The 23,650-nt window shown below is 42.7% G+C and overlaps 1 protein-coding gene across 4 annotated transcripts in view; it reads right to left on the bottom strand.

The window, feature by feature from the left end:
* Positions 1-23,650, bottom strand: part of COL11A1 (collagen type XI alpha 1 chain) — a 252,806-nt gene that overhangs the window by 108,458 nt on the left and 120,698 nt on the right. For all 4 annotated transcript variants that reach the window (XM_035122972.2, XM_035122974.2, XM_035122973.2 and 1 more), the window contains 12 exons: positions 20,865-20,918; positions 20,711-20,755; positions 19,508-19,561; positions 19,366-19,410; positions 18,587-18,640; positions 18,068-18,112; positions 15,417-15,470; positions 12,011-12,055; positions 9,570-9,623; positions 9,418-9,462; positions 5,904-5,957; positions 3,071-3,178 (listed from right to left, as the gene is read on the bottom strand). In XM_035122972.2, coding sequence (XP_034978863.2) covers positions 3,071-3,178; positions 5,904-5,957; positions 9,418-9,462; positions 9,570-9,623; positions 12,011-12,055; positions 15,417-15,470; positions 18,068-18,112; positions 18,587-18,640; positions 19,366-19,410; positions 19,508-19,561; positions 20,711-20,755; positions 20,865-20,918 — 657 coding nt within the window. The remainder of the gene's footprint in view (positions 1-3,070; positions 3,179-5,903; positions 5,958-9,417; positions 9,463-9,569; positions 9,624-12,010; positions 12,056-15,416; positions 15,471-18,067; positions 18,113-18,586; positions 18,641-19,365; positions 19,411-19,507; positions 19,562-20,710; positions 20,756-20,864; positions 20,919-23,650) is intronic.

Below are 23,650 nucleotides of genomic sequence, written 5' to 3'. Positions count from 1 at the left end.
TCCCACTTAGACTACTGCAATGCACTCTATGTGGGGCTACCTTTGAAGGTAACCCAGAAACTACAACTAATCCAGAATGTGGCAGCTAGACTGGTGACTGGGAGCAGCCGCCAAGACCACATAACACCGGTCTTGAAAGATCTACATTGGCTCCCAGTACATTTCCGAGCACAATTCAAACTGTTGGTGCTGACCTTTAAAGCCCTAAATGACCTCGGTCCAGTATACCCGAAGGAGCGTCTCCACCCCCATCGTTCTGCCCGGACACTGAGGTCCAGTGCTGAGGGCCTTCTGGCGGTTCCCTTGTTGCGAGAAGCCAAGTTGCAGGGAACCAGTCAGAGGGCCTTCTCGGTAGTGGCACCCACCCTGTGGAACGCCCTCCCATCAGATGTCAAAGAGAAAAACAGCTACCAGATTTTTAGAAGACATCTGAAGGCAGCCCTGTTTAGGGAGGCTTTTAATCTTTAATCAATTATTTTATTCTTCTGTTAGAAACCGCCCAGAGTGGCTTGGGAAACCCAGCCAGATGGGCGGGTTATAAATAATATAATATATTATTATTATTATTATTATTATTATTATTATTATTATTATTATTATTATTATTCTGTCACTAAAGTATGATGTGCCTCATCGTTTCCAGGGCTTTAAGCAAGGTCTGGCTGTGTAAACCGTTCTCCTGAATGCTCTTTAGCTACATAAACATCTCCTTAGCGACACATTTCATGTGTAGCTCATAAACATCTCTTTAGCTACACATTTCAACTATACCTTCTTGAGTTTGTTAGATAACCCAGTTGACAAACACCTATATACTAAAGCTACTGTTTGACATAAATAATCATCATCTGGCATTTTCATTTGTGCAGGGGGAGAGCAGAGCCACCAACCATTGTGAACCTTGCTAGTTTTGCCTCCCCATACTGGGTGGGGAGGATGCCTGTAAATGTCACACTTCCTTAGACCTTTACTTCTGCTCACAGTTTTTGGATCAATCCTATACTTGTCATGGTATTTCCCTGCTTTCAGCCCAGAATGAAGAAGCTCAACAGTTGAGTTTTTTGGGGGCGGAAATGTCGCTCATTTATTCTTGTTTTAATGGGATTGGAATTTAATTGGAATTCAGTGATGACATTCCAATTATGCTTCCATTCATCCATAATTGTAATATTGGCTTTCTTGATTCATGACCTTGTTAACAGCTGGGAAGATGTCTCACAACACTGTGGGGATCATTAATTCTGAAATAGCTCCCCACAGTTAAGCGAGGCTGAAAGGAACACTTTCTGGAATGAATGAAGTGACTTTTAAAGTATTTTTATGATAGCTTAAAAGGTCGCTAGCATCAAATCATAACTACAATGCTCTCCTTGCCCCCTCTTAGTCCATAAATTGTTCTTCCTCAAAGGAGCGTGTGTGCAAAACACAGGAAGAGTCACTGAGGGAGATCCCTTCAAAAGATCTTGACAAGCAAACTGGGCTTCAGACAGGCTGGCCAAGGAACTCAGCAGGAACATGGTTGAATGAAATATTATCTCAATAACTAGTTTTTGCAAGTGGAGAGGGGATATAATTTGTGGAATATGGACATTCTTGCCTAGTTGCATACATGGGATTCTTATTCAGAGGCACAATCCAACAAAGTTAATTAAGGAATGGTGGCCTTACTCTAGGCCCATATATGCATTATAGGTAAAGGTAAAGGTAACGGGACCCCTGACCATTAGGTCCAGTCGTGACCGACTCTGGGGTTGCAGCGCTCATCTCGCATTATTGGCCGAGGGAGCCGGCGTATAGCTTCCAGGTCATGTGGCCAGCATGACAAAGCCGCAAACCAGAGCAGCACATGGAAACGCCGTTTACCTTCCCGCTGTAGCGGTTCCTATTTATCTACTTGCATTTTGACGTGCTTCCGAACTGCTAGGTTGGCAGGAGCTGGGACCAAGCAATGGGAGCTCACCCCGTCACAGGGATTCGAACCGCCAACCTTCTGATCAGCAAGCCCTAGGCTCAGTGGTTTAACTCACAGCGCCACCTGGGTCCCATATGCATTATACTTGTGAGTAAATGCTGAGAGTAGGGATGAGGGCACTGGCTCCACCCATGTCAATGGGTGATCATTCAGTGGGGAACCTACTCTGCTTATAAAGGCTCCCTGCACAATACAGAACCCTAGAACTTTGGGAGGTTCCCTGTTGCAGACAGTCACCCTCCAATTTATGGAAGGTAACAGGGATGGCAGGACAGAACTTATTTACTTTTCCTCCCTGCATGTATGTTCTGCTTGCACATAATGCCTGAACAGGACAGAGTGCACACACACACATTATCTACTATAAAAGGGTGTGTATATTCAATATCACCTTTAGGCATGCATTAAAAATAATCTGCCTTCCTGCTCTGTATTTCAAAATATTACAAACAAAGACATGTAACTCCAACAGTAAGGTGGAGGCTGGAGGTTGGGGGCCGGGAAATGGTTCTTGCTTTAGGCTCTGCAATCCAATCCATTGCTATTTGGTAAAGCCTGCCCCTGCTCTGCCCTTTTCCTTATTTCACCTTATGTTTTCAGTGAAATAAATCACCGTCATCATTTATATGGTGCCTTCCAAATACTCAGACCACTTCAACTGCATTGTTACACTACTTTTTTTTACTTGTAAGCAGTATTGTTTATGCCTGAGGAGAAGACACAGTGGCTCTGAGTTCGTGGCTGAGAGAAGATTTAAAACTAGAGACTTCTCAATTCACTCTCCCCCCCCCCCCCCCGGTGTAGCCCCAAACCTACAAAAGTGAAAGATGAGCTGAAATGTATTACAGACAGAGTGGAAAAGGTGTTCTTATAAAGCTTCAGTAAATCTTTAGGAAAAGATGTGTCTGGGATCTACACGCGTCCCACACGATAGTCCTACTCAGACACAACAAACACCGAAAGAAAAAGGGGGTCATTTGTAATTTGTTCATATGCTTTTTATGCAATATGTGAATTTGCAGCCTCTAAAACTACACCAAGATGATCTCATGATACCCCTCCCCCCAAAAAAACCTGTTGTATGATTGAGTGACTAACCTTTTCTCCAGCTTGACCAGCCCCACCTGGGTCTCCTGTTGGGCCAGAACGGCCTTTGGGACCTTCAGGGCCATCTTCTCCTCGTGGACCAAGAGGGCCAACTTCACCCTTTAAAAAAAATGAAGGATGTAAACCATGGATGTAAAAGCCAAATCACCTGTTTCTGCAAAAGGGATGCGAAAACTGCTGAAATTATTGGATTGGCCGTTGATGAAAACCTCAGGTCTGCCCCTATTCCTAATTTTAGCTAAACCTTGGCCTCAGTGTAGCTTTCTAAAACCAGTATTAAGGGGAGAACTGGTAGAAAACTTAAGCAGGCTGGATTCCGCCTGGCCTCCCTGTAATTTGAGCACCGAGTGTAACCAAAGGTCTAGTTGTTGCTTGTGGTTTAGCCACAAAAGCCGACAGTTTACAGTAACTAAAAGAACCCCATCTCTCATGGGGAAAGAAATCCACATTCAGATTTGCAACTTTTTCCCCGCTGTTGTTACGGCAGGCTTTTCATCTTCAGTTGCAACCTTGGCAAAGGGCTCTGCTGTATTGTTTCTGGTCACTACATTTTGCTACAAATTTTTAGTAATTACATCGTTATTGAAATTTGATGCAGTTTTTAATGTGCCCTGCCCTTTAACTGATTGGATTATAGTTAGACAAGTTAACTATATACATGCTATAAATATATTTAAAAAATATTGCTTGCTAGTATAACATTGTATCTGAGTTTTAGGGACTTTTGTGAACAGTGGAGACACACACAGGTTGATAAGGTTGAATAAAACCCTCTGGCTTTGTTGGATTCCATCCATTATTCCATTGTCTCAAACCCTTCTCAATAATCTTTTTTTTTGAAGTCCCATGCACTTTTGAAGACCAGGTCCAGTTTATTCATATGTGGTCTGGGCACATAACTTATCCACTTGGAAGAGTGCATGAAAGAAGCTTTCATGGGCGTTCCTATAATCATAGCTGCCAAGTTATCCCTTTTTTTAAGGGATTTTCCCTTATGCTGAATAGGCTTCCTCGCGAGAAAAGGGAAAACTTGGCAGCTATGCCTATAATAAGAACTGATGACCACAAACCTGATCACATCAGAGAAAAGGTCCTCATTGGTCTCATCTAGCTTCCTAGCAGGTGAGTCACTGTTGTTTATTGGCAAGGACAGGCAAAGTTTAAGGGGGCTCATTGTGGGGCAAATGTATCTGTGGAGCCAATCCAGAGTTCCTGGTGGTGAGTTTGCACTGCACTACGCCAACTTCCCTCCTGGTAAACAACACTGACCCTGCTACTGGAAAGCTATCATAGTGATACCCATCACACACACACACACACACACAACCCTGACAAGCTATTTCTGGATGTAACGGAGAAATTGAGCTAGGTAACATCAGCATACTGCTGATGCCATACTCCAGATTTCCCAATGACTATTACAAATGTAAGGGGCTGACAAACACCCACCCAAAGCTGTTCTCTGGTACCAGTCTCAAAAAATGAGCGTTGAAGCACTGTAACACTGTGCCCCCAAATGGATCTTGCAGAGCCAATCCAGGTGGATACCAGGGTCAATGGTATCAAAAGCCAAGGAGAGCTCCATCAAGCGTTACAGGGTCAGAACAGCAACCAAGGCTGATTCAGTTCCTAAACCAGGCCTGAACCCAGTTTGTAGTGAGGTTAGGTAAGCCATTTCCTCCTTATGTGCCTGGAGCTGGGTCATCGTTTGCCAATATTAAGCTGTAAGTTATATTATAAAGTACATACTGTAGACTCGATAATACTTGTATGCATCATTTTGTTAGTTTGAATTCCGCTCAGGATGTGATAAACAGGTTCCACCCTACTCGTGTTATACAGTCTTAATTTATCCTAGCCCACCCATGTTTGTTTAATTGCAAGCAAATTTACTTTAGGAGAATTTGATTGATAACTTTCCTCCAAATTAGTTTTAGCTCTGGTACGGAGCCATGACAAAACACTTCAGCACTTTTCTCTAGCCTACAGAGGAAATGACTTGTTTGTGGTTGTTTATGGCTGCTTCATTGTGCTGTTTTAATTTGTATAATGTCACAAGACTGGCTGACTTAGGGCCCAAGTAGTACTGCAGAGGAGCACCAGGAAAGATTTACAAATAAACAAAAATAGTGGATGAACAATGAGAAAAATCAACCTGTTCCAAGAGAGCCTAGGAGGAATGAGAGCCAATGCCTGGAATATATTGCAAAAAAGATCTCTTGAATTGCAGAGATTGAGAAAACTGACAGGATAGATCTTCAAGAGGATTGAAAGGCCTAACTTTGGATATTATTCATTTATTTCTTATTTAAACACCACTTGATTGTAAAAACAAAACAAACAACAACAACAACAACAAACCTAAAAAGGAATAAAACAATAAAATTATAGAGGGGGGAGAGAAACTATTTAAAACATTCAAAATATTAAAATAAATGATAAACTAAAAAGGGTGTGGGAGGACCAGCTTTTATACTGCAAAGCCTTCTGGGAAAGTAAGGTGAACATTCACTTGGAACCCCATTAAATGTGGGCCAAACTACACAAAATCCGAACAAGCCTGGTTTGCCTTAGTTTGAATGATGACACCAGGTCCCATGCTTTAATTTCCCCTGGCAATGGATGGCAGCCAGCCATTCGCCCGGAATTGGGTTTTTCTAAGCCTGTTCCCTGATTCCAGCCATGAAGAAAGGCTGCATCCATTTATACAACCCTGTTTCTTCATCTGAAAGCTCCGACTTGGATCCTTGCTCTCATCAGAAAGGAATGGGGGGCTGGGATCAGGCACTGAGATAATATGAATGAGAGAGAGAGAAATACTTACTCTGTCACCTTTAAGGCCCATGTCACCTTTAAATCCAGGGAAACCATCTTCACCCTGATAAAGGGGGGAAAATGGCACATAATAGTGTATCTGGGTTTTTTTTAATAAAAAATACAAATAGAATGACAGTTATTTAAGAATCTGAATGCATGCATGATTTTAATGCATATAGTAGCTGCACCTATTCTGCTGCAAGTCACAGCAATCTGCACTACTAAAAGTGGAGCATAACAAGCCAAATAATTTAGTACAGCGGCTTCTCTATCGGGGGGGGGGGGGAGAGAGAGAACACATATTGCCACAGCTGAACTGAATTACTTTTCAGCTTTAAAAGGGAGAATGAATGCTTAAGGCAACAGACAAATTCATTTCTTAATTCATCAAGGAGCTCTTCATTATGACATTATTCTTTCTTTCTCATATGTTCAGTTTTAAAAAGAGGGGGGGCTCCCCCCACCATCAAATGCCTCATGTTCAAAAGTCAATTAGGATATGGTTTCAAAGACACCAGCTAGCGATTAAGGGTTGATTAACACAGCCATATATCCTCATGTGACAGTCATGTAGCGATGGTAGTGCAGTTAGGAATTGGGAGGTTCAGAAATTAAATTCCCTGCATGCAGAACTCTATGAGCCAATTTGAGATGAAGCCCGAGCTCCATAAATCTGATCTCAGCTCAGGATGAAGACACCCCGTCATCACCCCCTATTTCTACCTGTCACCTGACTTATAACCAGCATTCGCAGAAGAGGTTGAGATGGTGCCTTTGTGAAGCTCTGAGATGTTGTTAGTGTGTGTTCTGGGTATCAGCAGCCTTGGGAGATATTATTCCCAAAGGCTCCTGGCCTCCTTTGTAAGGATGTTCACAGTCTATAAAGTACACTTCTCAGAGTTCCTGAAATCTAGGATGCTGTTACAGATGTTCACTATCAAACCCTAGATATCAAGAAACCAGAGAAGGGATGAGGCATTGTTACAGGTTCAGGGTACCAGAGCTTGTGGGTGCAAAGGCATCCATAATTAGATTTAGTAAATCACCTGAAAAAGAGAGAGCTTCAGCCTGGGGCGGCGCACGTGCCCTGTGCCCAGGGGCAGGGCTTGTGTCACCCACAGGGCGGGGCAAGCTGGGCAGCACGCTCCGTGGGGCCTCCAAGGAGTCTACCTGCCTCCTCCCACTCAGCTGCCCTACAACTGAGGGGTGTGTGTGTGGCAGGCGGACTGTTTGGGGCAGGGCGGAGCCTGCAGGCACCCAAGCCACTGTACCACTCCCAGGGGAGACACATGGCTCAGGCGCGCTGTAGGCCCTGTGGTGAGTGCCACCTGGCATTTTGTCACCCCCCTCAGTGGTGACACCCAGGGTGGATCGCCTCCACCGCGCCCCCTTCCTCCGCCCCTGGACAGCTTTGCAATGTTAAAAAAAAAGACCAGTTTTTAAGCATGACAAAAGTGTTGATGGCCCATCAAAGAAAGATGCTTGTGTTTTTGAAATGGAGGTTGGCAGGGGAGTATGGGCACAAGAAAAAATGTGCCCCTGGAATCTTGCTACCACTTGGCAGAAATTGGGGGGTGGCATTAGGAAGAACTTCCTGACAGTAAGAGCTGTTCGACAGTGGAATTTGCTGCCAAGGAGTGTGGTGGAGTCTCCTTCTTTGGAGGTCTTTAAGCGGAGGCTTGACAGCCATCTGGCAGGGGGTTGGACTGGATGTCCCTTGTGGTCTCTTCCAACTATATAATTCTATGATTCTATGTAACAATATGGAAGTATTTAGGAACTTAAAGCAATACCGTACACAAAACTGGAAGTCAATTTTACACTTAGTAGCAGATTTTTAGGGAATGGGGAACACACCTGAGCACACCTGAGCAGATACGAAGCTGTTCGGGTGGGGAGGGGAAGATCCACGGCACTCATGGAATTTGTTCCACATGTGTTCAATGTTTAGTTAGCTACAGCCCAACAGAACCAGTGAGCCACATGGGGAACATTGGCTTCTCTATTCTGAGGGCTGCTCCATTCCCCACAGAGCTTTTTGGTAGCTGTACTGACAAAACAATCCCCACGCAAGAGGATGAGGCTCTGTAATACATTTGGCAGCATCTAGCAAGAAGGGAATAACGATTGCATAAGATGTGCACTGAGGCGTAGCTGACTCATTACTTACAAACCCCAAAGAGAGATGCTATATTTTAAAGTGCGGAATCTCTCTCTTAACAACTTCTGTTCCTTAGAAACGAAAAGAATGGGGAACCTTTTCTACGACACCTCAAATAGAAATCAAGCCACGGGGGTCAGATAAAATTGCTCCAAGGGGCTGCATCCAGCTTGAGTTACTGGTTAGATAAGGAATCGTTCCACGAAAGGTAAGTGCAAGCAGGTCTATGTCAGACACTATCTCTAAGCCGAACGAGCTTGTAGCAAAAAGGCTTGCAAAAATGTTTGCCTGCTTCTTCTGAGTGATTTATAAAGTGGAGTTATATGGTTTGCTGTCGTGTAAGAAGGTCCCAGATGAATGACTGGCAGTAAGTTGTTGTTAAGAAAACAGCACGAGTATTTTACCTCTCCAGTTTGTAGGAGCTGCCTATAGTCGGGAATGTCTTTATTTTCATTGTGAGCTGAAGACCAACCATATAGCTCAGTCAGTAGAGCATGGGATGCTGAATCTTAGGGTTGTGGGTTCGAATCCCATGTTAGGCAAAAAAATATTCCTGTATTGCAGGGGGTTGGACTATGTGACCCCCGTGGCCCCTTCCAACTCTATGATTCCATTATTCTGCGTAACATTTGGCAAGAAAATCGAAGAGCGGAATTCAACATTGCACTGTGAGAATCATATGATCATAGTACTGCAGAGTTGGAAGGGACCCTGAGGATCATCTAGTCCAACCCCTGCAATGCAAGAATATGCAGCTGTCCCATATGGGGATCAAACCTGCAACCTTGGCATTATCACCACCACATTCTAAGCAACTGAGCTATCCAGGCCTTTATAGTGAACGTCCCACCAGAGAAAACATTGCTACTTGCCAGACATAATTATGCCCCCCTGTCCTCCCCACATGCACCATTTTGGGGGTTCTCCTGATCCCTGCAGAGCAAATTTCAAGGAGCACTGGCAGGGAAGGGATAGGAGGAGGGAGGCCTTTTGCCAATGTAGGTTTCGAGTTAATACTATATTTTTCAATAAGGGTGTTAATTAAATAATTCCATCCTGCTCATCCTCCCAAAGGAGCCCAGGGTCACAAACAATGAAACAGCAAAACAATTTAACGAATACCTTAAAAAAAATCTGAAAGTATTTAAAAGTAATCAAATACCCTCACAGATATTTTGATCTGCCCTAGTCTTTTGCAGATTTATTCTGCTTCTACTTTTCATGATCATCACTGTAGCTATTTATATCGCACCATCAAAATACATGGTGCCTGATTTTCAATTAGATTTCCCATTAATGAGTCGAGTCCTTTTAGTACTAAAATATAAACGATAAAAACTAAGCACCATAAAGAGATTACCTTTTCACCTTTGCCACCTTTGAGACCGCGAACACCGTCGGCGCCCTGTTAGAAAACAGCAGGCAATGACAAAGTTACCAGATTGGTTAACGGGAAGAAAACCCACAGGTCTCATTGCGTTTATCAAATATAAGCAAAGGTATTATGCTTACCTTTACTCCACGGGGGCCGGGATACCCAATTGGACCTTGAGGACCTGGAGGCCCCTAAAAGATAATGAGGGATATCTAGATCATATTGCTTTTAAAAAATACACACACAGCTGTAGGTTAACACACATTTATCTCAAAGGTATTCAGGTTTATCTGAGCAGAAACATAACAATAAGTTCATAACTGACCCCTGTACCTGGGTATTTCTGTGGATTTGTTGGTGTGGTGAAATGGTGTCATCAAAAACATGGATTAAGGTATGTTTGTGAGTTATATGTGGATTTTTCTAACAAAATGTAAAATGAAGTGTTGCATGAGCTGGATAGCAATTATGGGCAAATCTGGATCTCATTTAATTTGTTCCTAGAAAGTCACATCAGAACCTTGTTGACTTTCTCTGCCCTAAGGGCGTCACCAAATGTCGCATACAGTGGTGCCTCGCAAGATGAATTCATTTTGTGAAAAAATTGTCTAGCGAATCGCAGTTTCCCATAGGAATGCATTGAAATTCAATTAATGTGTTCCTATGGGCAAAAAATAAAAAAATAAATTCAATGCATTCCTATGGGATTCACTAGACGAGTTTTTCGTTATACGAATTGACCCGTGGAACGAATTAAATTAGTCTAGCGAGGCACCACAGTATAAGTATTTTATCTAGAGTGCAGTATTGGCTGACGTCACTGGGCAAAGCTGAAGAAGGTAGATCCATTTGTTGTTTGATGCTTACTGAACTGATCTCCCCAACCATTGCCCACAGATTTATTATTATTATTACTACTACTACTATTAATTATACCCCACTTTTCCCCCTGACAGGACTCAAGATGACCCATCCCCTCTTCCCAATCTCAAGAAATTATGAGCACTGTTTCATTTAAGAGACTAGGGAAGGAATTCAAGTTCATCACACTGTTACATACATATTATCAGTGTAAGGATTTCTGCCTGCCCAACAAAATGCTCCCCTCGCTCCCCCTCCCCCCCACTGCATGCTGTTCCAGGGATTCTTCACACACAAACACCCCAAACCAATCTGGAGGGTGAGGGAGAGGAGAAGGGAGAAAGCCCCTTTGTACTAGTGGTCATCCTTGTGTTGGCTTTCACTAGTGGGACCAAATAGCTGAATCTGGCTCAAAGCTATTGGTGTGCATTCAGGACAATATCCCCTCAGACACGAGTTTGGAATTATTTAGGGTAGTCAACCATTGGATTTAAAAACAGCGCTTGACAAAATGGGCAGAGGGAGTAAATAAATCAAAGGGGCACTCTAATCTCATCTAAACTCAATGCTTTGAGGCTGCCCTCCATAGATTGAGAGGTGACGAGCCACGTCAATTTCTTTAATGCATTGAAGGGAATCCAAGATAGCATTTATTTCCCACCTATCCATAGGTGCCATTGTGGAAATGGAGTTGCGAGTGGGGCAATACCTGTATGGATTGCGACCGAAATCTGTCCCCATTCACTGCGTTGTTAGCCAAGCTCCTAATGTACTTTATTTGGAAGATAGTCTGAGGGGAATTAGTGCATCTGAATGTGACGAGATGTGCCTTGACAACATGGATGCCGTGCCAGGTGAAGATTCAAAATCCTTCAGGTGGATCAATATGTAAGTCCTCAAACAGGCAGAGGGTGGTAGAAGCTTCGCTGGTCTGCTTAAACCTTGAACATTTCTCATAAATATCTTTTTAGAATGGCAAATTCACTCTAACTGCTTCATTATTTCATTTTCAGAACATTTCATTGGCAGAATTGGGAGGCTTAGGTTACTCTGATACACAGAGTATACAAAATATTCGATTCCTCACACACATTCCCTTTATTCTGAGCACTTTTGCTTCATACTTAAACACAAAGGAGCCTGTTGACAGAAGAGCAATCAATAAATGTCTGGTGGTGCATGCTGGAGGAAAAGTTTTTTAAGGGAAGGGGAGGGGGGAGCCACAGGTTTGCTTTGCAGCAAAAGCGACTTTACTTGGATTTCTAGAAATTCTCCTTGACTTCAATATGAGTTGGCAGGTGGAAGGAGTTGCCTGGAGAAAATACGCAAACCCCTTCCTTGGGTGGCAGTTTTATAAAAGAAGAAGTCTGATATTGATTTCTAATGTGTGGTTTAAATCCAGGATTATTTGGGCAGGGTGCTTTAAATGGATGGTGCACCCACAACGTCCAAGAAAGGAAGTGTGGAAATAGCAGATACCAAGGGGAGAGGAAGCTCACAATACAGTATGAATTCCATCTACCTGTGCCCAAAAAAATTCATACCTTTCTCAGCGGAGAAAGAAAAAAATATATGTTCAAAATCGGCACTCTAATCCCGATTTTCAGCGTGTCAGCATTTTGTTGTGATCTTTCCTTAAGGCATAATAATATGTTCATTCCATTCTAAATGTTACGAAAATTATCCACAGGCTCATGTCAAGAAAACACAAACATACCAAGGAACCTTTCTCTCCCGACTGTCCTTCTTTGCCTGGGTGACCCTATGGGCAAAAAATATATATCGGGGGAAAACACTTAGTTTGTGAACAATAACATCTCATTATACAGATTCCATTGAATTTATACTCTTCTACATATGTACAAATTCAGCCTTCTTCTCAAACTCTCCCATCAGCCCCGGGTATCATGGCCTATAATGCCAGATGATGCGAGCTGGAGTCTAAAAACATCTAGGGAACATTGCATTGGCTGTCCCTGCCCTGGAGCATTTCGAAAAGCCTATGGGAAATGAAGAGATTGATCTGATTACATTGGCAGTATTACGTCTCTTCAGTGCCTTTCCTTGAAATGATGAATCACTAGCTAGAGTAAAAGACTTTTTCCTTCTTCTGAAGCTGCTGTTTTGTTTTAGGTCCAAAGCACTCTAGGAAAATAATGCAAGGGCATGTAAACCACTCCAGAGTTTCCCCATTCAATGCATTTTCTCTGGAAGATGGGAATTGATTGTTTTTTATCTTGTCACCGAACATTACACTAAGCATGCCATTAAAGTTATGACACAACAAAATGAAAGCAAACAGTAATGGAAATATTTTATAGCATGTGGAAATCAATAGCCAAGAGGCTTCTTTTCCAGTTGGGCAAAATCCACATGTGGTTGAAGAGCGTAATAAATCTTTAGCTTCAGCGTCCTTATAGCCATCTTCAAAATATCAGAATAATTATTAGTTTTATGTGACTCAGACACTCACAGCTGCCTATGGATGCTTTCTCAGTTCAATCGGCTCCTTTCCTTTACTCTAATATATATTTCGCATCACCTCTCACGACCTTCAAATCCCCTCAAAATCTCCTTCAGCCCATAAAAGCAACAACAAAAGCACAGGTAACCTTCAGATTTAGGGTGCAACACTAAACACACTTACCTGGGAATACGTCCCATTGAATTTCAGAAGAGAAATGCATAGGAATGCACTGGTTAAGTTTTATGTTTACAGTCATACCTCGTGTTACATTTGCTTCACATTGTGGCTTTTCAGGTTATTAACGCAGCAACCCCGGAAGTGTTTACTTCCGGGTTCCCCCAGCGTGCATGTGCAGAAGCAATCTGCACGCACTCTATTTATGGAATTTTCGGACAGCACCCCAAAATGGATCGCGTTCGTAAGTAAGAACTTAATTCATTCCGGAGGTCCGTTCTTAACCTGAAACTGTTCTCAACCTGAGGTGCCACTTCAGCTAATGGGGCCTCCCGCTGTCGCTGCCGCAAGATTTCTGTTCTCATCCTGAAGCAAAGTTCTTAACCTGAGGTACTATTTCTGGGTTAGAGGAGTTTGTAACCTGAAGCGTTTGTAACCTGAAGCATTTGTAACCTGAGGTACCACTGTATTCAATTTATGCATTGCTTGCTACTAACAAAAAAGTCCCAAAGTGTGCTTTACAATCAGAGTTGAAAATACAACAAAAATCCCATAAATATTATTAAAAACAGACTGAACAATACAGTATCACATTAAATGCCGGGGGGGGGGGAGGATTTGCCTGATACTGAAACGATGACAAAGTTGTCACCCAGGGAGAGCGGTCCATAAACTGTTGTTCTTCCTCCACAAGGAACTTTTGGAACTAGAGTTTCCTGAGGGGCTAGGAATCCATAGCAAAGAATTCTCAACACACCTAAACAGGGGTGGACTTTGGTAATATGGCTCCCTAAGCAAGGACAAAAATTGGTGCACCCCTGCCAAACATTTCTTGCTTTCACAAGTCCACTTGCTCCCTATTGGGCAGATAGTGCTGAGGTCTGGCACTGTTCTGCCCTTTGCAATCCTGTGGTGGTGCAATCCTGTGGTGGCACTGGGTGTGGGGTCTGGTTGGATAGTAGCCTGCCTGCAAACTGGCCAATCACAGGCAGGCTGCTGTGCAGGACCTCCCCCAGGCAATAAACAGGCATCCCCAAACTATGGCCCTCCAGATGTTTTGACCTACAACTCCCATGATCCCTAGCTAACAGGACCAGTGGTTGGGGAAGATGGGAATTGTAGTCCAAAACATCTGGAGGGCTGAAGTTTGGGGATGCCTGAAATAGAAGTTCTGCCCAGGCCTCTTCACCCAGAATTTGTTAAATCACCCTTTCCCCTCTCTCCTTCCGTCCTGCATGTGCTCTCAAGTGCGCTATTTTTTACCTCCTCAGCTCAACACTCTGTGCAAGGCAACAGTTCACACTGCCCTAAATCTGGTGCTGACTTAATGAACCAAAATGCCCAGGATTCTTTGGGAGAAGTAAAAAGGTAAAGGTAAAGGACCCCTGACAGTTAAGTCCAGTCACAGACAACTCTGGGGTTGCAGAGCTCATCTCGCTTTACAGGCCGAGGGAGCTGGTGTTTGTCCGCAGACAGTTTTTCCGGGTCATATGGCCAGCATGACTAAGCCGCTTCTGGCACAACGGAACACCAAAACCAGAGCAGTGCACAGAAATGCCATTTGCCTTCCCGCCACAGCGGTACCTATTTATCTACTTGCACTTTTTAGGGTGCTTTTGAACTGCTAGGTTGGCAAGAGCAATGGGAGCTCACCCCATTCGATCCGCCGACCATTCGAACCGCCGACCATTTGATCGGCAAGCCCAAGAGGCTCAGTGGTTTAGACACCTAAACTGGTGCATATTGCATTGTAGCACAGATATACCCTAAATAATTCTGGCATACCTGCGTGTCACACATATTATAAAGATGAAATGTTTTAAAGGAATAAACAAACAGCAGCCTCCATATCTATCCAATTTAATGACCGCTTTGTGTTTTATGAAGGTGCTTTGGCCCATGAGAATTTTTACTACATTGTATGTGCTTGTCAACCTTTAAAGGTGTCGAAAGACACTTCACTGTGATTGGCTCATTTTCCTCATTCCAATTTAACATTTCTCATGTTTCAGATCGTAACATGAAAGCAATCCAGAAAGTTAAAGCTACACCCTCTCCCTGCACCCTGCAATAAGAAATCTGGTGAACTAATTCTGCCAAGAGAGTTAAAATTCACATTTAATTGAAACGACAGCTCTATCCTAACAATTCCATCATGTTCATTTCCGACTGTTTGCATCTGTGCAAGAGAAAACAGGTTAGACACCTAAATACTTTCCCTTTCTTTCTTTCTTTTTTTTAAAATGAATCAGTATCACTGCAATTTCTTATCTGCTGTTTCAGTGGCTCCTTTCGAAAATTAAAGCCCTTGATGAGAAACATGAATCAAGTTCAAATAATAAAACTGGGTATGTTTTACAAGGTCTGCTCCAACTATCAGTGATGCAATTTCCTTGCTGAAATTCGGGAACATGGAACCGTGAAGTGATTTATATTTAAAAATAATTGAAATAAAAAATGGGCAAAACTTTATTCCACTTACGGGAGGGCCATCAGCACCCGCAAGTCCTGCAAGGCCAGGCTTGCCCGGAGGTCCCTGGAGAGAGATGAAAACACATTTTTGAGAAGGCAATCAACAGATAAGGCATCTCGAGCTTCAAATGTCTAAAAGCCAAAGAATTACTAATGAATGAAGCAGAAATGTGATCTGTAAGCAGGAAATGAGATAATACCCCAAAATTCAAACTGAGCAAAATGCAATCTGAATGCACCACCCAAGTAAAAGCCACCTTATTACATTTACTTTTATTTATTTATTCCAGAATTTGTATCCCATTATTCTTTTCCAAATGAAACGTTGAAACGCTGGTAAATGTCAGTGTTCACATTCCTGTGACTGTCTGAAAGCAGACATATATCCAGTCTTTAGATACCTATCAGTGAATGCAGAATATTTCATGTGTTTTTGTGTTCTCTCTGTGTCAGTTTGTTTGTGGGGTGAGTAGGAATTCCCTTTGCCAAGTGTAGCAGATACATCAAAGTGACTAACATTTAGTCTGAAAAACCATGCACATAAAATCTACAAATACTTAAGATAACAGGGGGGAAATAGTTGGGAAGCCTGAGAAAAAGTGCCATTCTGCGGAAAAAAATCATTTGCATTTGTCTGTGAAATGAATACAGCAAGGGGATCAGAAAGACCTCACTGAGAAGGACAGTCATCATCAACAACAATAGCAACTGTGCATGCAGATCTTAATATGTGGGAATACAGTGTAGGGGTGTATACATTTGCAATTGTGGATTACTCCAGTGACTCTGAAGTTAAAAGAAAGTAGAGTCTGGTCCACAAAGTTTGTGCTATAATATATTTGGTAGTCTTTAAGGTGCCACGGTGACTATTTGCTTTTGGAGTTGACCCAAGGTGATGTGCACCTAGCAATACCTGCAAATAAATTTGAGAGAATTGAAGAGTAATAGTCTAGCCAACTGATTAGATACACTTGTCCGTATGAAAGCTTTCCATGTTCCTGTTTTGGCACATGCTGGCAGTGCCTTTACGCTGGAGATCAGGTGCCCTTTTAAACACATTTAGGAAAGAAGAGAGAAAGAGCTGTTCTCTTCAAAAAGCCAGGTGAATTTTAACCATAGCTGCCAAGTTTTCCCTTTTCTCGCAAGGAAGCCTATTCAGCATAAGAGAAAATCCCTTAAAATAAGGGATAACTTGGCAGCTATGATTTTAACATGGTGAGCTAGGGAGCTTAGGGATGCCTGTGTCTACTGTCTATGGGTTTGATTCGCCCTTCAATGTATAAAAGAAACCTTATTCCGTGGGCCATTGGTAATTATCACAAGACAGAATGTAACTTTTGGAAATCAAATGTTCCCCCATACAGAGTGCCTGGCAAGAGCATGCATGCTAATAAAAAAAAACCCTCAGGAGACAGAGAAAAATGGTCCTTGAAATTAAAATGAGTGAATACATGAATGAAGGAATGGAGGTGCAAAAGACTGAGAGTGCATTCCTGAGGATATCTACTCAGAAGTGGGTCCCCTTTCAATACAATGGGGATTAATCCTCAGTAAGCATGAATATAGTTGCAGTCAGAATTAAGTATGTGCCTAGAAAATACTCTCAGCTGCAAAATTTCCATCTGTGTTATAAGAGAGAGTAACAGGAAAAGTAAAAATGCAGTGTCTAACAATAGATATTTTGGGCTACCTAATATTCTGCCACGTGTCCTTGCAAGTTTTATCTTCTGCAGTAACATACAAAAGCCAACAGGCTCTCAAATAATTTTTTTCTGCTCACACATTCATTTTGCAAAAATGTTCAGAACTGCCATAGCACAGATGCTAAAGCTAGAATGATATTATGACTTCTTGAAGGAGCGTCTCCACCCCCATCATTCAGCCCAGACACTGAGGTCCAGCGCCAAGGGCCTTCTGGCGGTTGCCTCACTGTGAGAAGCAGAGTTACAGGGAACCAGCAAGAGGGCCTTCTCTGTAGTGGCGCCCGCCCTGTGTACTTTTTTTTAAATCCGAGATTATTCCTAATCTGTATAAATTTGAAGGTACTACAGCCAGTTTAGAGAAAAATTCAGGAAGCTTTTGACAACTTAGCCAGTCATATCATCTTCTCTTCTTAACATTTGGGAGAGATTGTGGTTAAGACTTGTACCAAACCAAAGGCTTGCTCCTTCAGAATTCCTAGAAAGCTTTTGAAATGTGTTTTCTGAGATGTGAGAGACAAGTTTCAACCCTTCCCCACACTGAAGAAACCCACAGGGTGCCATCTAAGTTGTAATCAGTAGCCTTAGCCATGATACCGCCCCACACTATTTATAAATGAGTTATGAGACCTTATAGGGGGAGCAGTCACATTCAAGACTACAGTGGTACTTGGGTTGTCGAACTTAATCCATTCCAGGAGTCCATACTTGAAAACCAAGGCGTGGGTTTTGGTTGGCTGCAGGAGCTTCCTGAACTCAATCGGAAGCTGGGTTGGAAGTTCGGCTTCCGAAAAACGTTCACAAACTGAACACTTCCAGGTTTGTGGCATTTGGGAGCCGATTTGTTCAGTTACTAAGCCGTTCGAGATCCAAGGTATGATTGTGCTCGCAATTCCTATTGTACATAACCAAGGATAGTTAGCCAAATTCAGTGGTAACTCTTCAATGGGATGCTACTTACTTTTTCGCCAGGAACGCCAATTGGGCCTTGTGGACCTGGAAGCCCCTGTTAAAAAGAACACAGAGCATAAGGAATCAAAGGCAACAACTGGCATATTTTGCCGATTTAGATGATTCATTAGTTTTTTTTTCAACAAGTCCCCTCTAAAGAAAAAAGAACCAGAGGGTGCAGAAGTTGTTTTGAGAACGTTTACACTGGTAATGAACATGTAATATGATCCAGTTCAGAACCTTCTTGACAGGTGTGTCTGTTCTTGTTGGCATTCAGGAAGCTCTGAATGAGTCTTTTCTCTCTCTCTCTCTCCCTCTCTCCAAAGGATGAAGAGAGAAGTGTGTGCAAGTTTGTTGTAGTGTGTGTGTGTGTGTGTGTGTGTGTGTGTGTGTGTGTGTATTTTCAAGGTAGTTTATGAAAGCTCACAAGCAAGAATAAGCTCCCTGTAGCGAGGAAGTATATTGCTCTGTATGTTAACATTTTTTTAAAAGAAAAAAGTTTGCACATTATGGGTTGCTGAGCACTTACTTGTGGACCTGTGATTCCTTGTTGGCCAGGGGGTCCTGGTTCACCTTGAGGGCCCTGTACAGAGAGAAAATCTGAATTATGGGTAGAAACCTTTTTGATGTCATTGTAATTCCTCCACCACTTGATAAACTAGTGTATGTGACCTAATTTGACCTTTTGCATGCATTTTCCCTGATGACAACTAGAAAAGAGCATTCATGATCAGTCAATCATTCCATGTTCTCACTTGTACCCCCCCCCCCCGATAAATTCACTGAAGCCTCATAGAGGATCATCTAAAGACTTGTACAGAGGACAAAATGAACTTTTTAGCCTGCCGTACTCAAGGAATACAAAATTAGGTTTAAGATACTTAAGATGCTAATGTGAGAACAAAGGACAATAGATCCAGAAATGACAATTTAATTGGTATTGTTTTATGTTTATTTATATTTTCTTGAATATTTAACTGTACAAAAATGCACACTGCCATGTTACCGTGTATAAAGTAGTGGTATAGAAACACTTTTAAAATGTTAGTTTAAAAAAAACAGAACACATGGAAAGGGGTAGACTGAAGGTGACTTTTTTTTGGGGGGGGGACTCCCGACTCTTCTGAATGGAATAGTATGTGGCATGGGGACCTAAAGGGGGAGGAGGGATGACCAAAAATGGCACACACAACTTCCATGAGTGGGAGCGGGATCCAGCCCAATTCATTTAGATATTTATTGCAATGCCCCTTTGAAAATTTTATTGCTGTCCCCCTAATAGATAGATAGATAGATAGATCTACATACCAAGTTTCCTTTTGGTCCTTGTGGGCCATCAATACCTGCGATTCCCTACATGAAAGAAGAGAGCAAAACCAATACTTGTCACTGCCACATTTGTGGGGAAATTTGCAATGTAATCTACTGCATTTCTTTATGAACGACATACGGGTTGTCCTGGTGGACCGGGCGTTCCTCTTGGTCCCAGTAACCCTCGTGGACCCTGTGGAAGGAAAGATGTAGCTTAGTCTTTAGTTCACAAAGCAGATGGGAAGAAAAATATGGCAGAAAGAGGTCTCCAGAAAGGCCAATGACATAAAATGGTACTGTATGTTGTTTCATACCGCCAGTTCTTGAGTCAAATCAGAGTTCAGCTCACCTCTCTTTCCTGTCTCCCAGAGTAGAAAGACAGAACTTGGAATGGGAGGTAAAAGTATCCTGTTTCATCTCAGGTAGGATTCGGTCTTAGTAGCCTGTTCCCCCTGCTTTCCCCCTTATGGGACAATGTGCAAATGGCACAGGTGAAACAGGATGGTGCCCAAGTGCCCCACAGGGAGTTGTAATTTGGCTTCCCTTCATTTGGTGTACCTGAGGGCTTGGTAACCTGTGGCCCTCCAACCTGTGGGACTCCAACTCCCATCAGCCCCAGACAACATGGCCAATGGTCCAAACAGCATCTACAGGGCCACAGGCCCCCAACCCTGATGTACATTGACAACATACTGAATGTTTAAAATCATAGCCTTTTCAAGCTGTTTCGATTTCCCACCTGTGTTTCAAGAGCCAATTCCCATCTGTGTTTCAAGAGCCAATTCCATTTCTAACTGGAATGATAGCTAACAGTGGTGCTTACGTGACCTGGGAGATACATTTCCAAAGACAAAATGGGTAGCTTCCATTGAAATTCAAGGGGATAAAAGACTGTATGTTTCTGATCCATGAGCAGTAAGGCCGACTATTTTTCTGGAGTCAATCTCTGCGCAGCCTTGGACTATGAGGCTCTGGTCAAGTCACTCCTCTTATTATTTCCTTTTCCTAGTGGAAGTTACATGCACAATGTTACATCATCCATAAATTGCCCCGCACGATAAAAATCTTAACAATGGGAGGACTTAAATTTATACATGTCTGTGAAACTCCAGAATCAGGACAAATGAGTGTTTTGTTGGTAGCGAAGCAAAAATGTCACTGTTGGTAGAACAATTTTTACAGACAAAGGCAGTTGTGGGCTGCATTTGTCCCTGGGGTATACTTCATTTAGAAATGGTCTCCAAAGCAGAGAATAGCTTTACAGGGGCCAATAGATTAACAAAGGAGAACTTCTTGCAGACTACACACGGCAAGTACTGAACAATAAGAAAGCTTTGCTTACAGCTTCACCTGGGAGACCTCTTGGTCCAATTTCGCCATCTTCTCCCTGTTATCAGAACAAAATCAAAGGCTCAGTGTGTGGAATAAGCACTTTCTTTAAATTTTACTGTGCATGCTAAAAGAATCCAGAGAGCAAAAAACCACGAGTAACATACTCTCATTCCATCTTCACCGGGAGAACCAGGAGAACCTTGTGGCCCACGATCTCCCTGGAGATAAGAGAAACCATGTTAAAGTCACATGTTAAAGTATATTTATATATACCCCCACCTTTTCCCCTGACAGGACTCAAGGCAGATTACAGCTAGAAGTTAGAACTGTTAAAAACATAGAAAAGCAAAAATTAAAAAATGCAATCAAGCATGGATAGAATTAAAGCTGCACACACATATAAAATATATATTAAAACCACACCAATAATGGCAAATAAAAACAGCACAGCACTAGCCCTTTCATCCAAAGCTGTCGGTATTGTTATATTTACTTGTGGGAAAGCTATGGTGGTCTGCTGATGCGTATATAATAAGAAAGTGAGCTCCATGCAAACACTGGAGTTTCACCCCAACATGTCACCACACATCTGCACCGAACAGATACAAATTTCTATATCGCTCTTTACAGAAGCTTCCATTCAAGATTGGGATTTTAAATGTGGGCCACAATCCAGCATGGAGCTAGCCCATTGAAATAAGGATTCCTCACTCTTCATTGTGGTTTCTGCTGTTCAGATTTGTTATCAGCAAAGGAGAATGTTGAAAAGACTGCATAATCTTGCCCTGCTTGCTGGCCGTTTTCATGGGTGGCCAGAAATGTGAGAAATTCTCTGTATGAGAAGCATTTTCCTGGATATATTAAAGCTGATTTACATAGAGACCCATCAGCTTCACCTGACATCATCTGATTCAAACACAATGTTGTGCTGGCAAGGTGTTGCGGAGCTTCTTCCTGTGTTGGAGAGCAGATGAGAAGGTCATCCAGGTAAGGATAGATGTGGATGCCCGGGAGGCTAAGGTGAACCTCCAGGGCAATCATGATATTGGTCAATAGCTGGGGGGGGGCAGGCCAGGTCAAGTGGGAGGGCCTTGTATTGAAAGTAGTCATGTCCTGAGGAAGGAGATAATTGATCCCTTGTTAAAAAACCTACCAGGCCGCTCAACAGAAACGCTTACTAGATACCTACTAGCGGATTTTAACCCAGAGTGCACTAAGAATGTAGCTAAATTCTGTTACTACGTGTCAAGACTAAGACACGCCGTGACATCAATCAATAACAATGATAAAGCCGCCTATTAATTCTCAGCCAATAGTTAAAGGGAACTATCCCTCATTAAATTTTAACCCAATTTTAACTTAAAATAGGATTTTGAAACAGTATTACTCAAAGATGATACTCAAGAACTATCTATTTTATGTATTATTGGTTTTCTTTTTCTTTTCTTTTTTTGCTGGTCTATGACCGTAATAAAGATATTATTATTATTTAGTAGTCATGTCCTACTTCAAATCTGATATATTTGCAGTGGGTGAGAATAATATGGAAGTTTGAGTCCTGGAGGTTGACTGATGTGAGGAAGTCATTGTGGTGAACCAGCTCCCTGGCGAAGTGAGGAGACTCCATCCTGAACTTTTTGTCGACTACCCATTGACTCGGGAATTTGAGGTCCAGGACTGCTCTCCAGGAAGGCCATTCCTTCTTCAACACCACAAATAATATAGAGTATTATTTGCCATACAAAGACTCTTCAGTTTGGTGGCTGCCATGTTGAGCAGGGGTTGGACGCACTGCCACAAAATGTGCTGCTTGGTGAGGCAGGTGAAGATCAGGGAGGGTACAAATCTGTGTGGAGGTGGAGGTGGTTATATCCAGCACCCCTGGGAGATGGTAGCGAGGATCCAGTGGTCTTTCATTTTCTCTTGCCAAGAGCCGAAGGAGGACTTGCAACCTGACACCCACTTGTTGAATGTTGCTGTCATTTGGGCTGTTGGAGGATGTTCTAGGGAGGGTCCCGATTTCTTGCAATGCTGGGATTTGAGGAGTAGCAAACCTTGTTCAAGGAGCACTTTGTTTTGTACTCCCAGTATCTGCTCCGGGGGCAGCAATTCCGAAAAGGCTGGTTAGATGAATAAGGAGAGTAGCAGCACAAGCAATGTTTCCCATCCTTCGGGGTAACCAATACCTTTCTCTTCTCCTTTGATTCGGTGAGGATATCTTCACCAAATAGTTTGCTGCAGTGGGGCCTTGAAGAAGCCATACCGCTGGAAAGCAGTCACTTGGGAAGGGATAGGTGTATATATAGCTAAATTGGAGGGGACAGAGAAGCCAAGCTCTGGAAGATGGAAAGTAGGGCGAAAAGCTGCCGCTCCAAGGGGAGAGAGGCTTCAGAGAGGGAAAGGGAGAGAGAGGAGACTAAACAGCAGGGACGAATGGGACAAAAAATAGTCTGAAAAGATGAGAGAGTGGGAGCCAAGAGCGACATGACTGCTTTGTTCAGGCAAGAGCCAAAATACTGATTGGGAACTTCCCACTTCCCAAAGACTTTCTTCTCCTGCCTCATTATCAGGGTGTAGCCAGAGCCCTAACTCAGTGACTCTGTGATGCCAGCTGGAAATTGGACTGTGGCCATTGTGGACCCCGATTTCAAAAATATGTCTATAAGAGTGTATTCATGGATGTCCTCCTACCAGCTCCCTTACTAAGGAAATATAACTAGTGTATAAAACCATTTAGTTCCTACTTCCCAGCCCCACCTTTTATCCTGTTCAATTCAGAGTTAAACCCTCTGCCAAGCATTATATTGCGAATGGATCTTGAATTCAGAGTTTGAGGCAGGACACTTGATTTCAACTGAACTGCAATCTATGTGTTCTATTATGAAACAATGGCTGTCATTCTGTTTGCATTTGAAATGCTCTGGTTTAAAAATAACTGTATCACGAATCG

Source organism: Zootoca vivipara, chromosome 7 (assembly GCF_963506605.1).
Source record: "Zootoca vivipara chromosome 7, rZooViv1.1, whole genome shotgun sequence".
NCBI lineage: Eukaryota > Metazoa > Chordata > Lepidosauria > Squamata > Lacertidae > Zootoca > Zootoca vivipara.
Note: the sequence above shows the minus strand (reverse complement) of the source record. Positions and strands in the feature narration are given on the sequence as shown.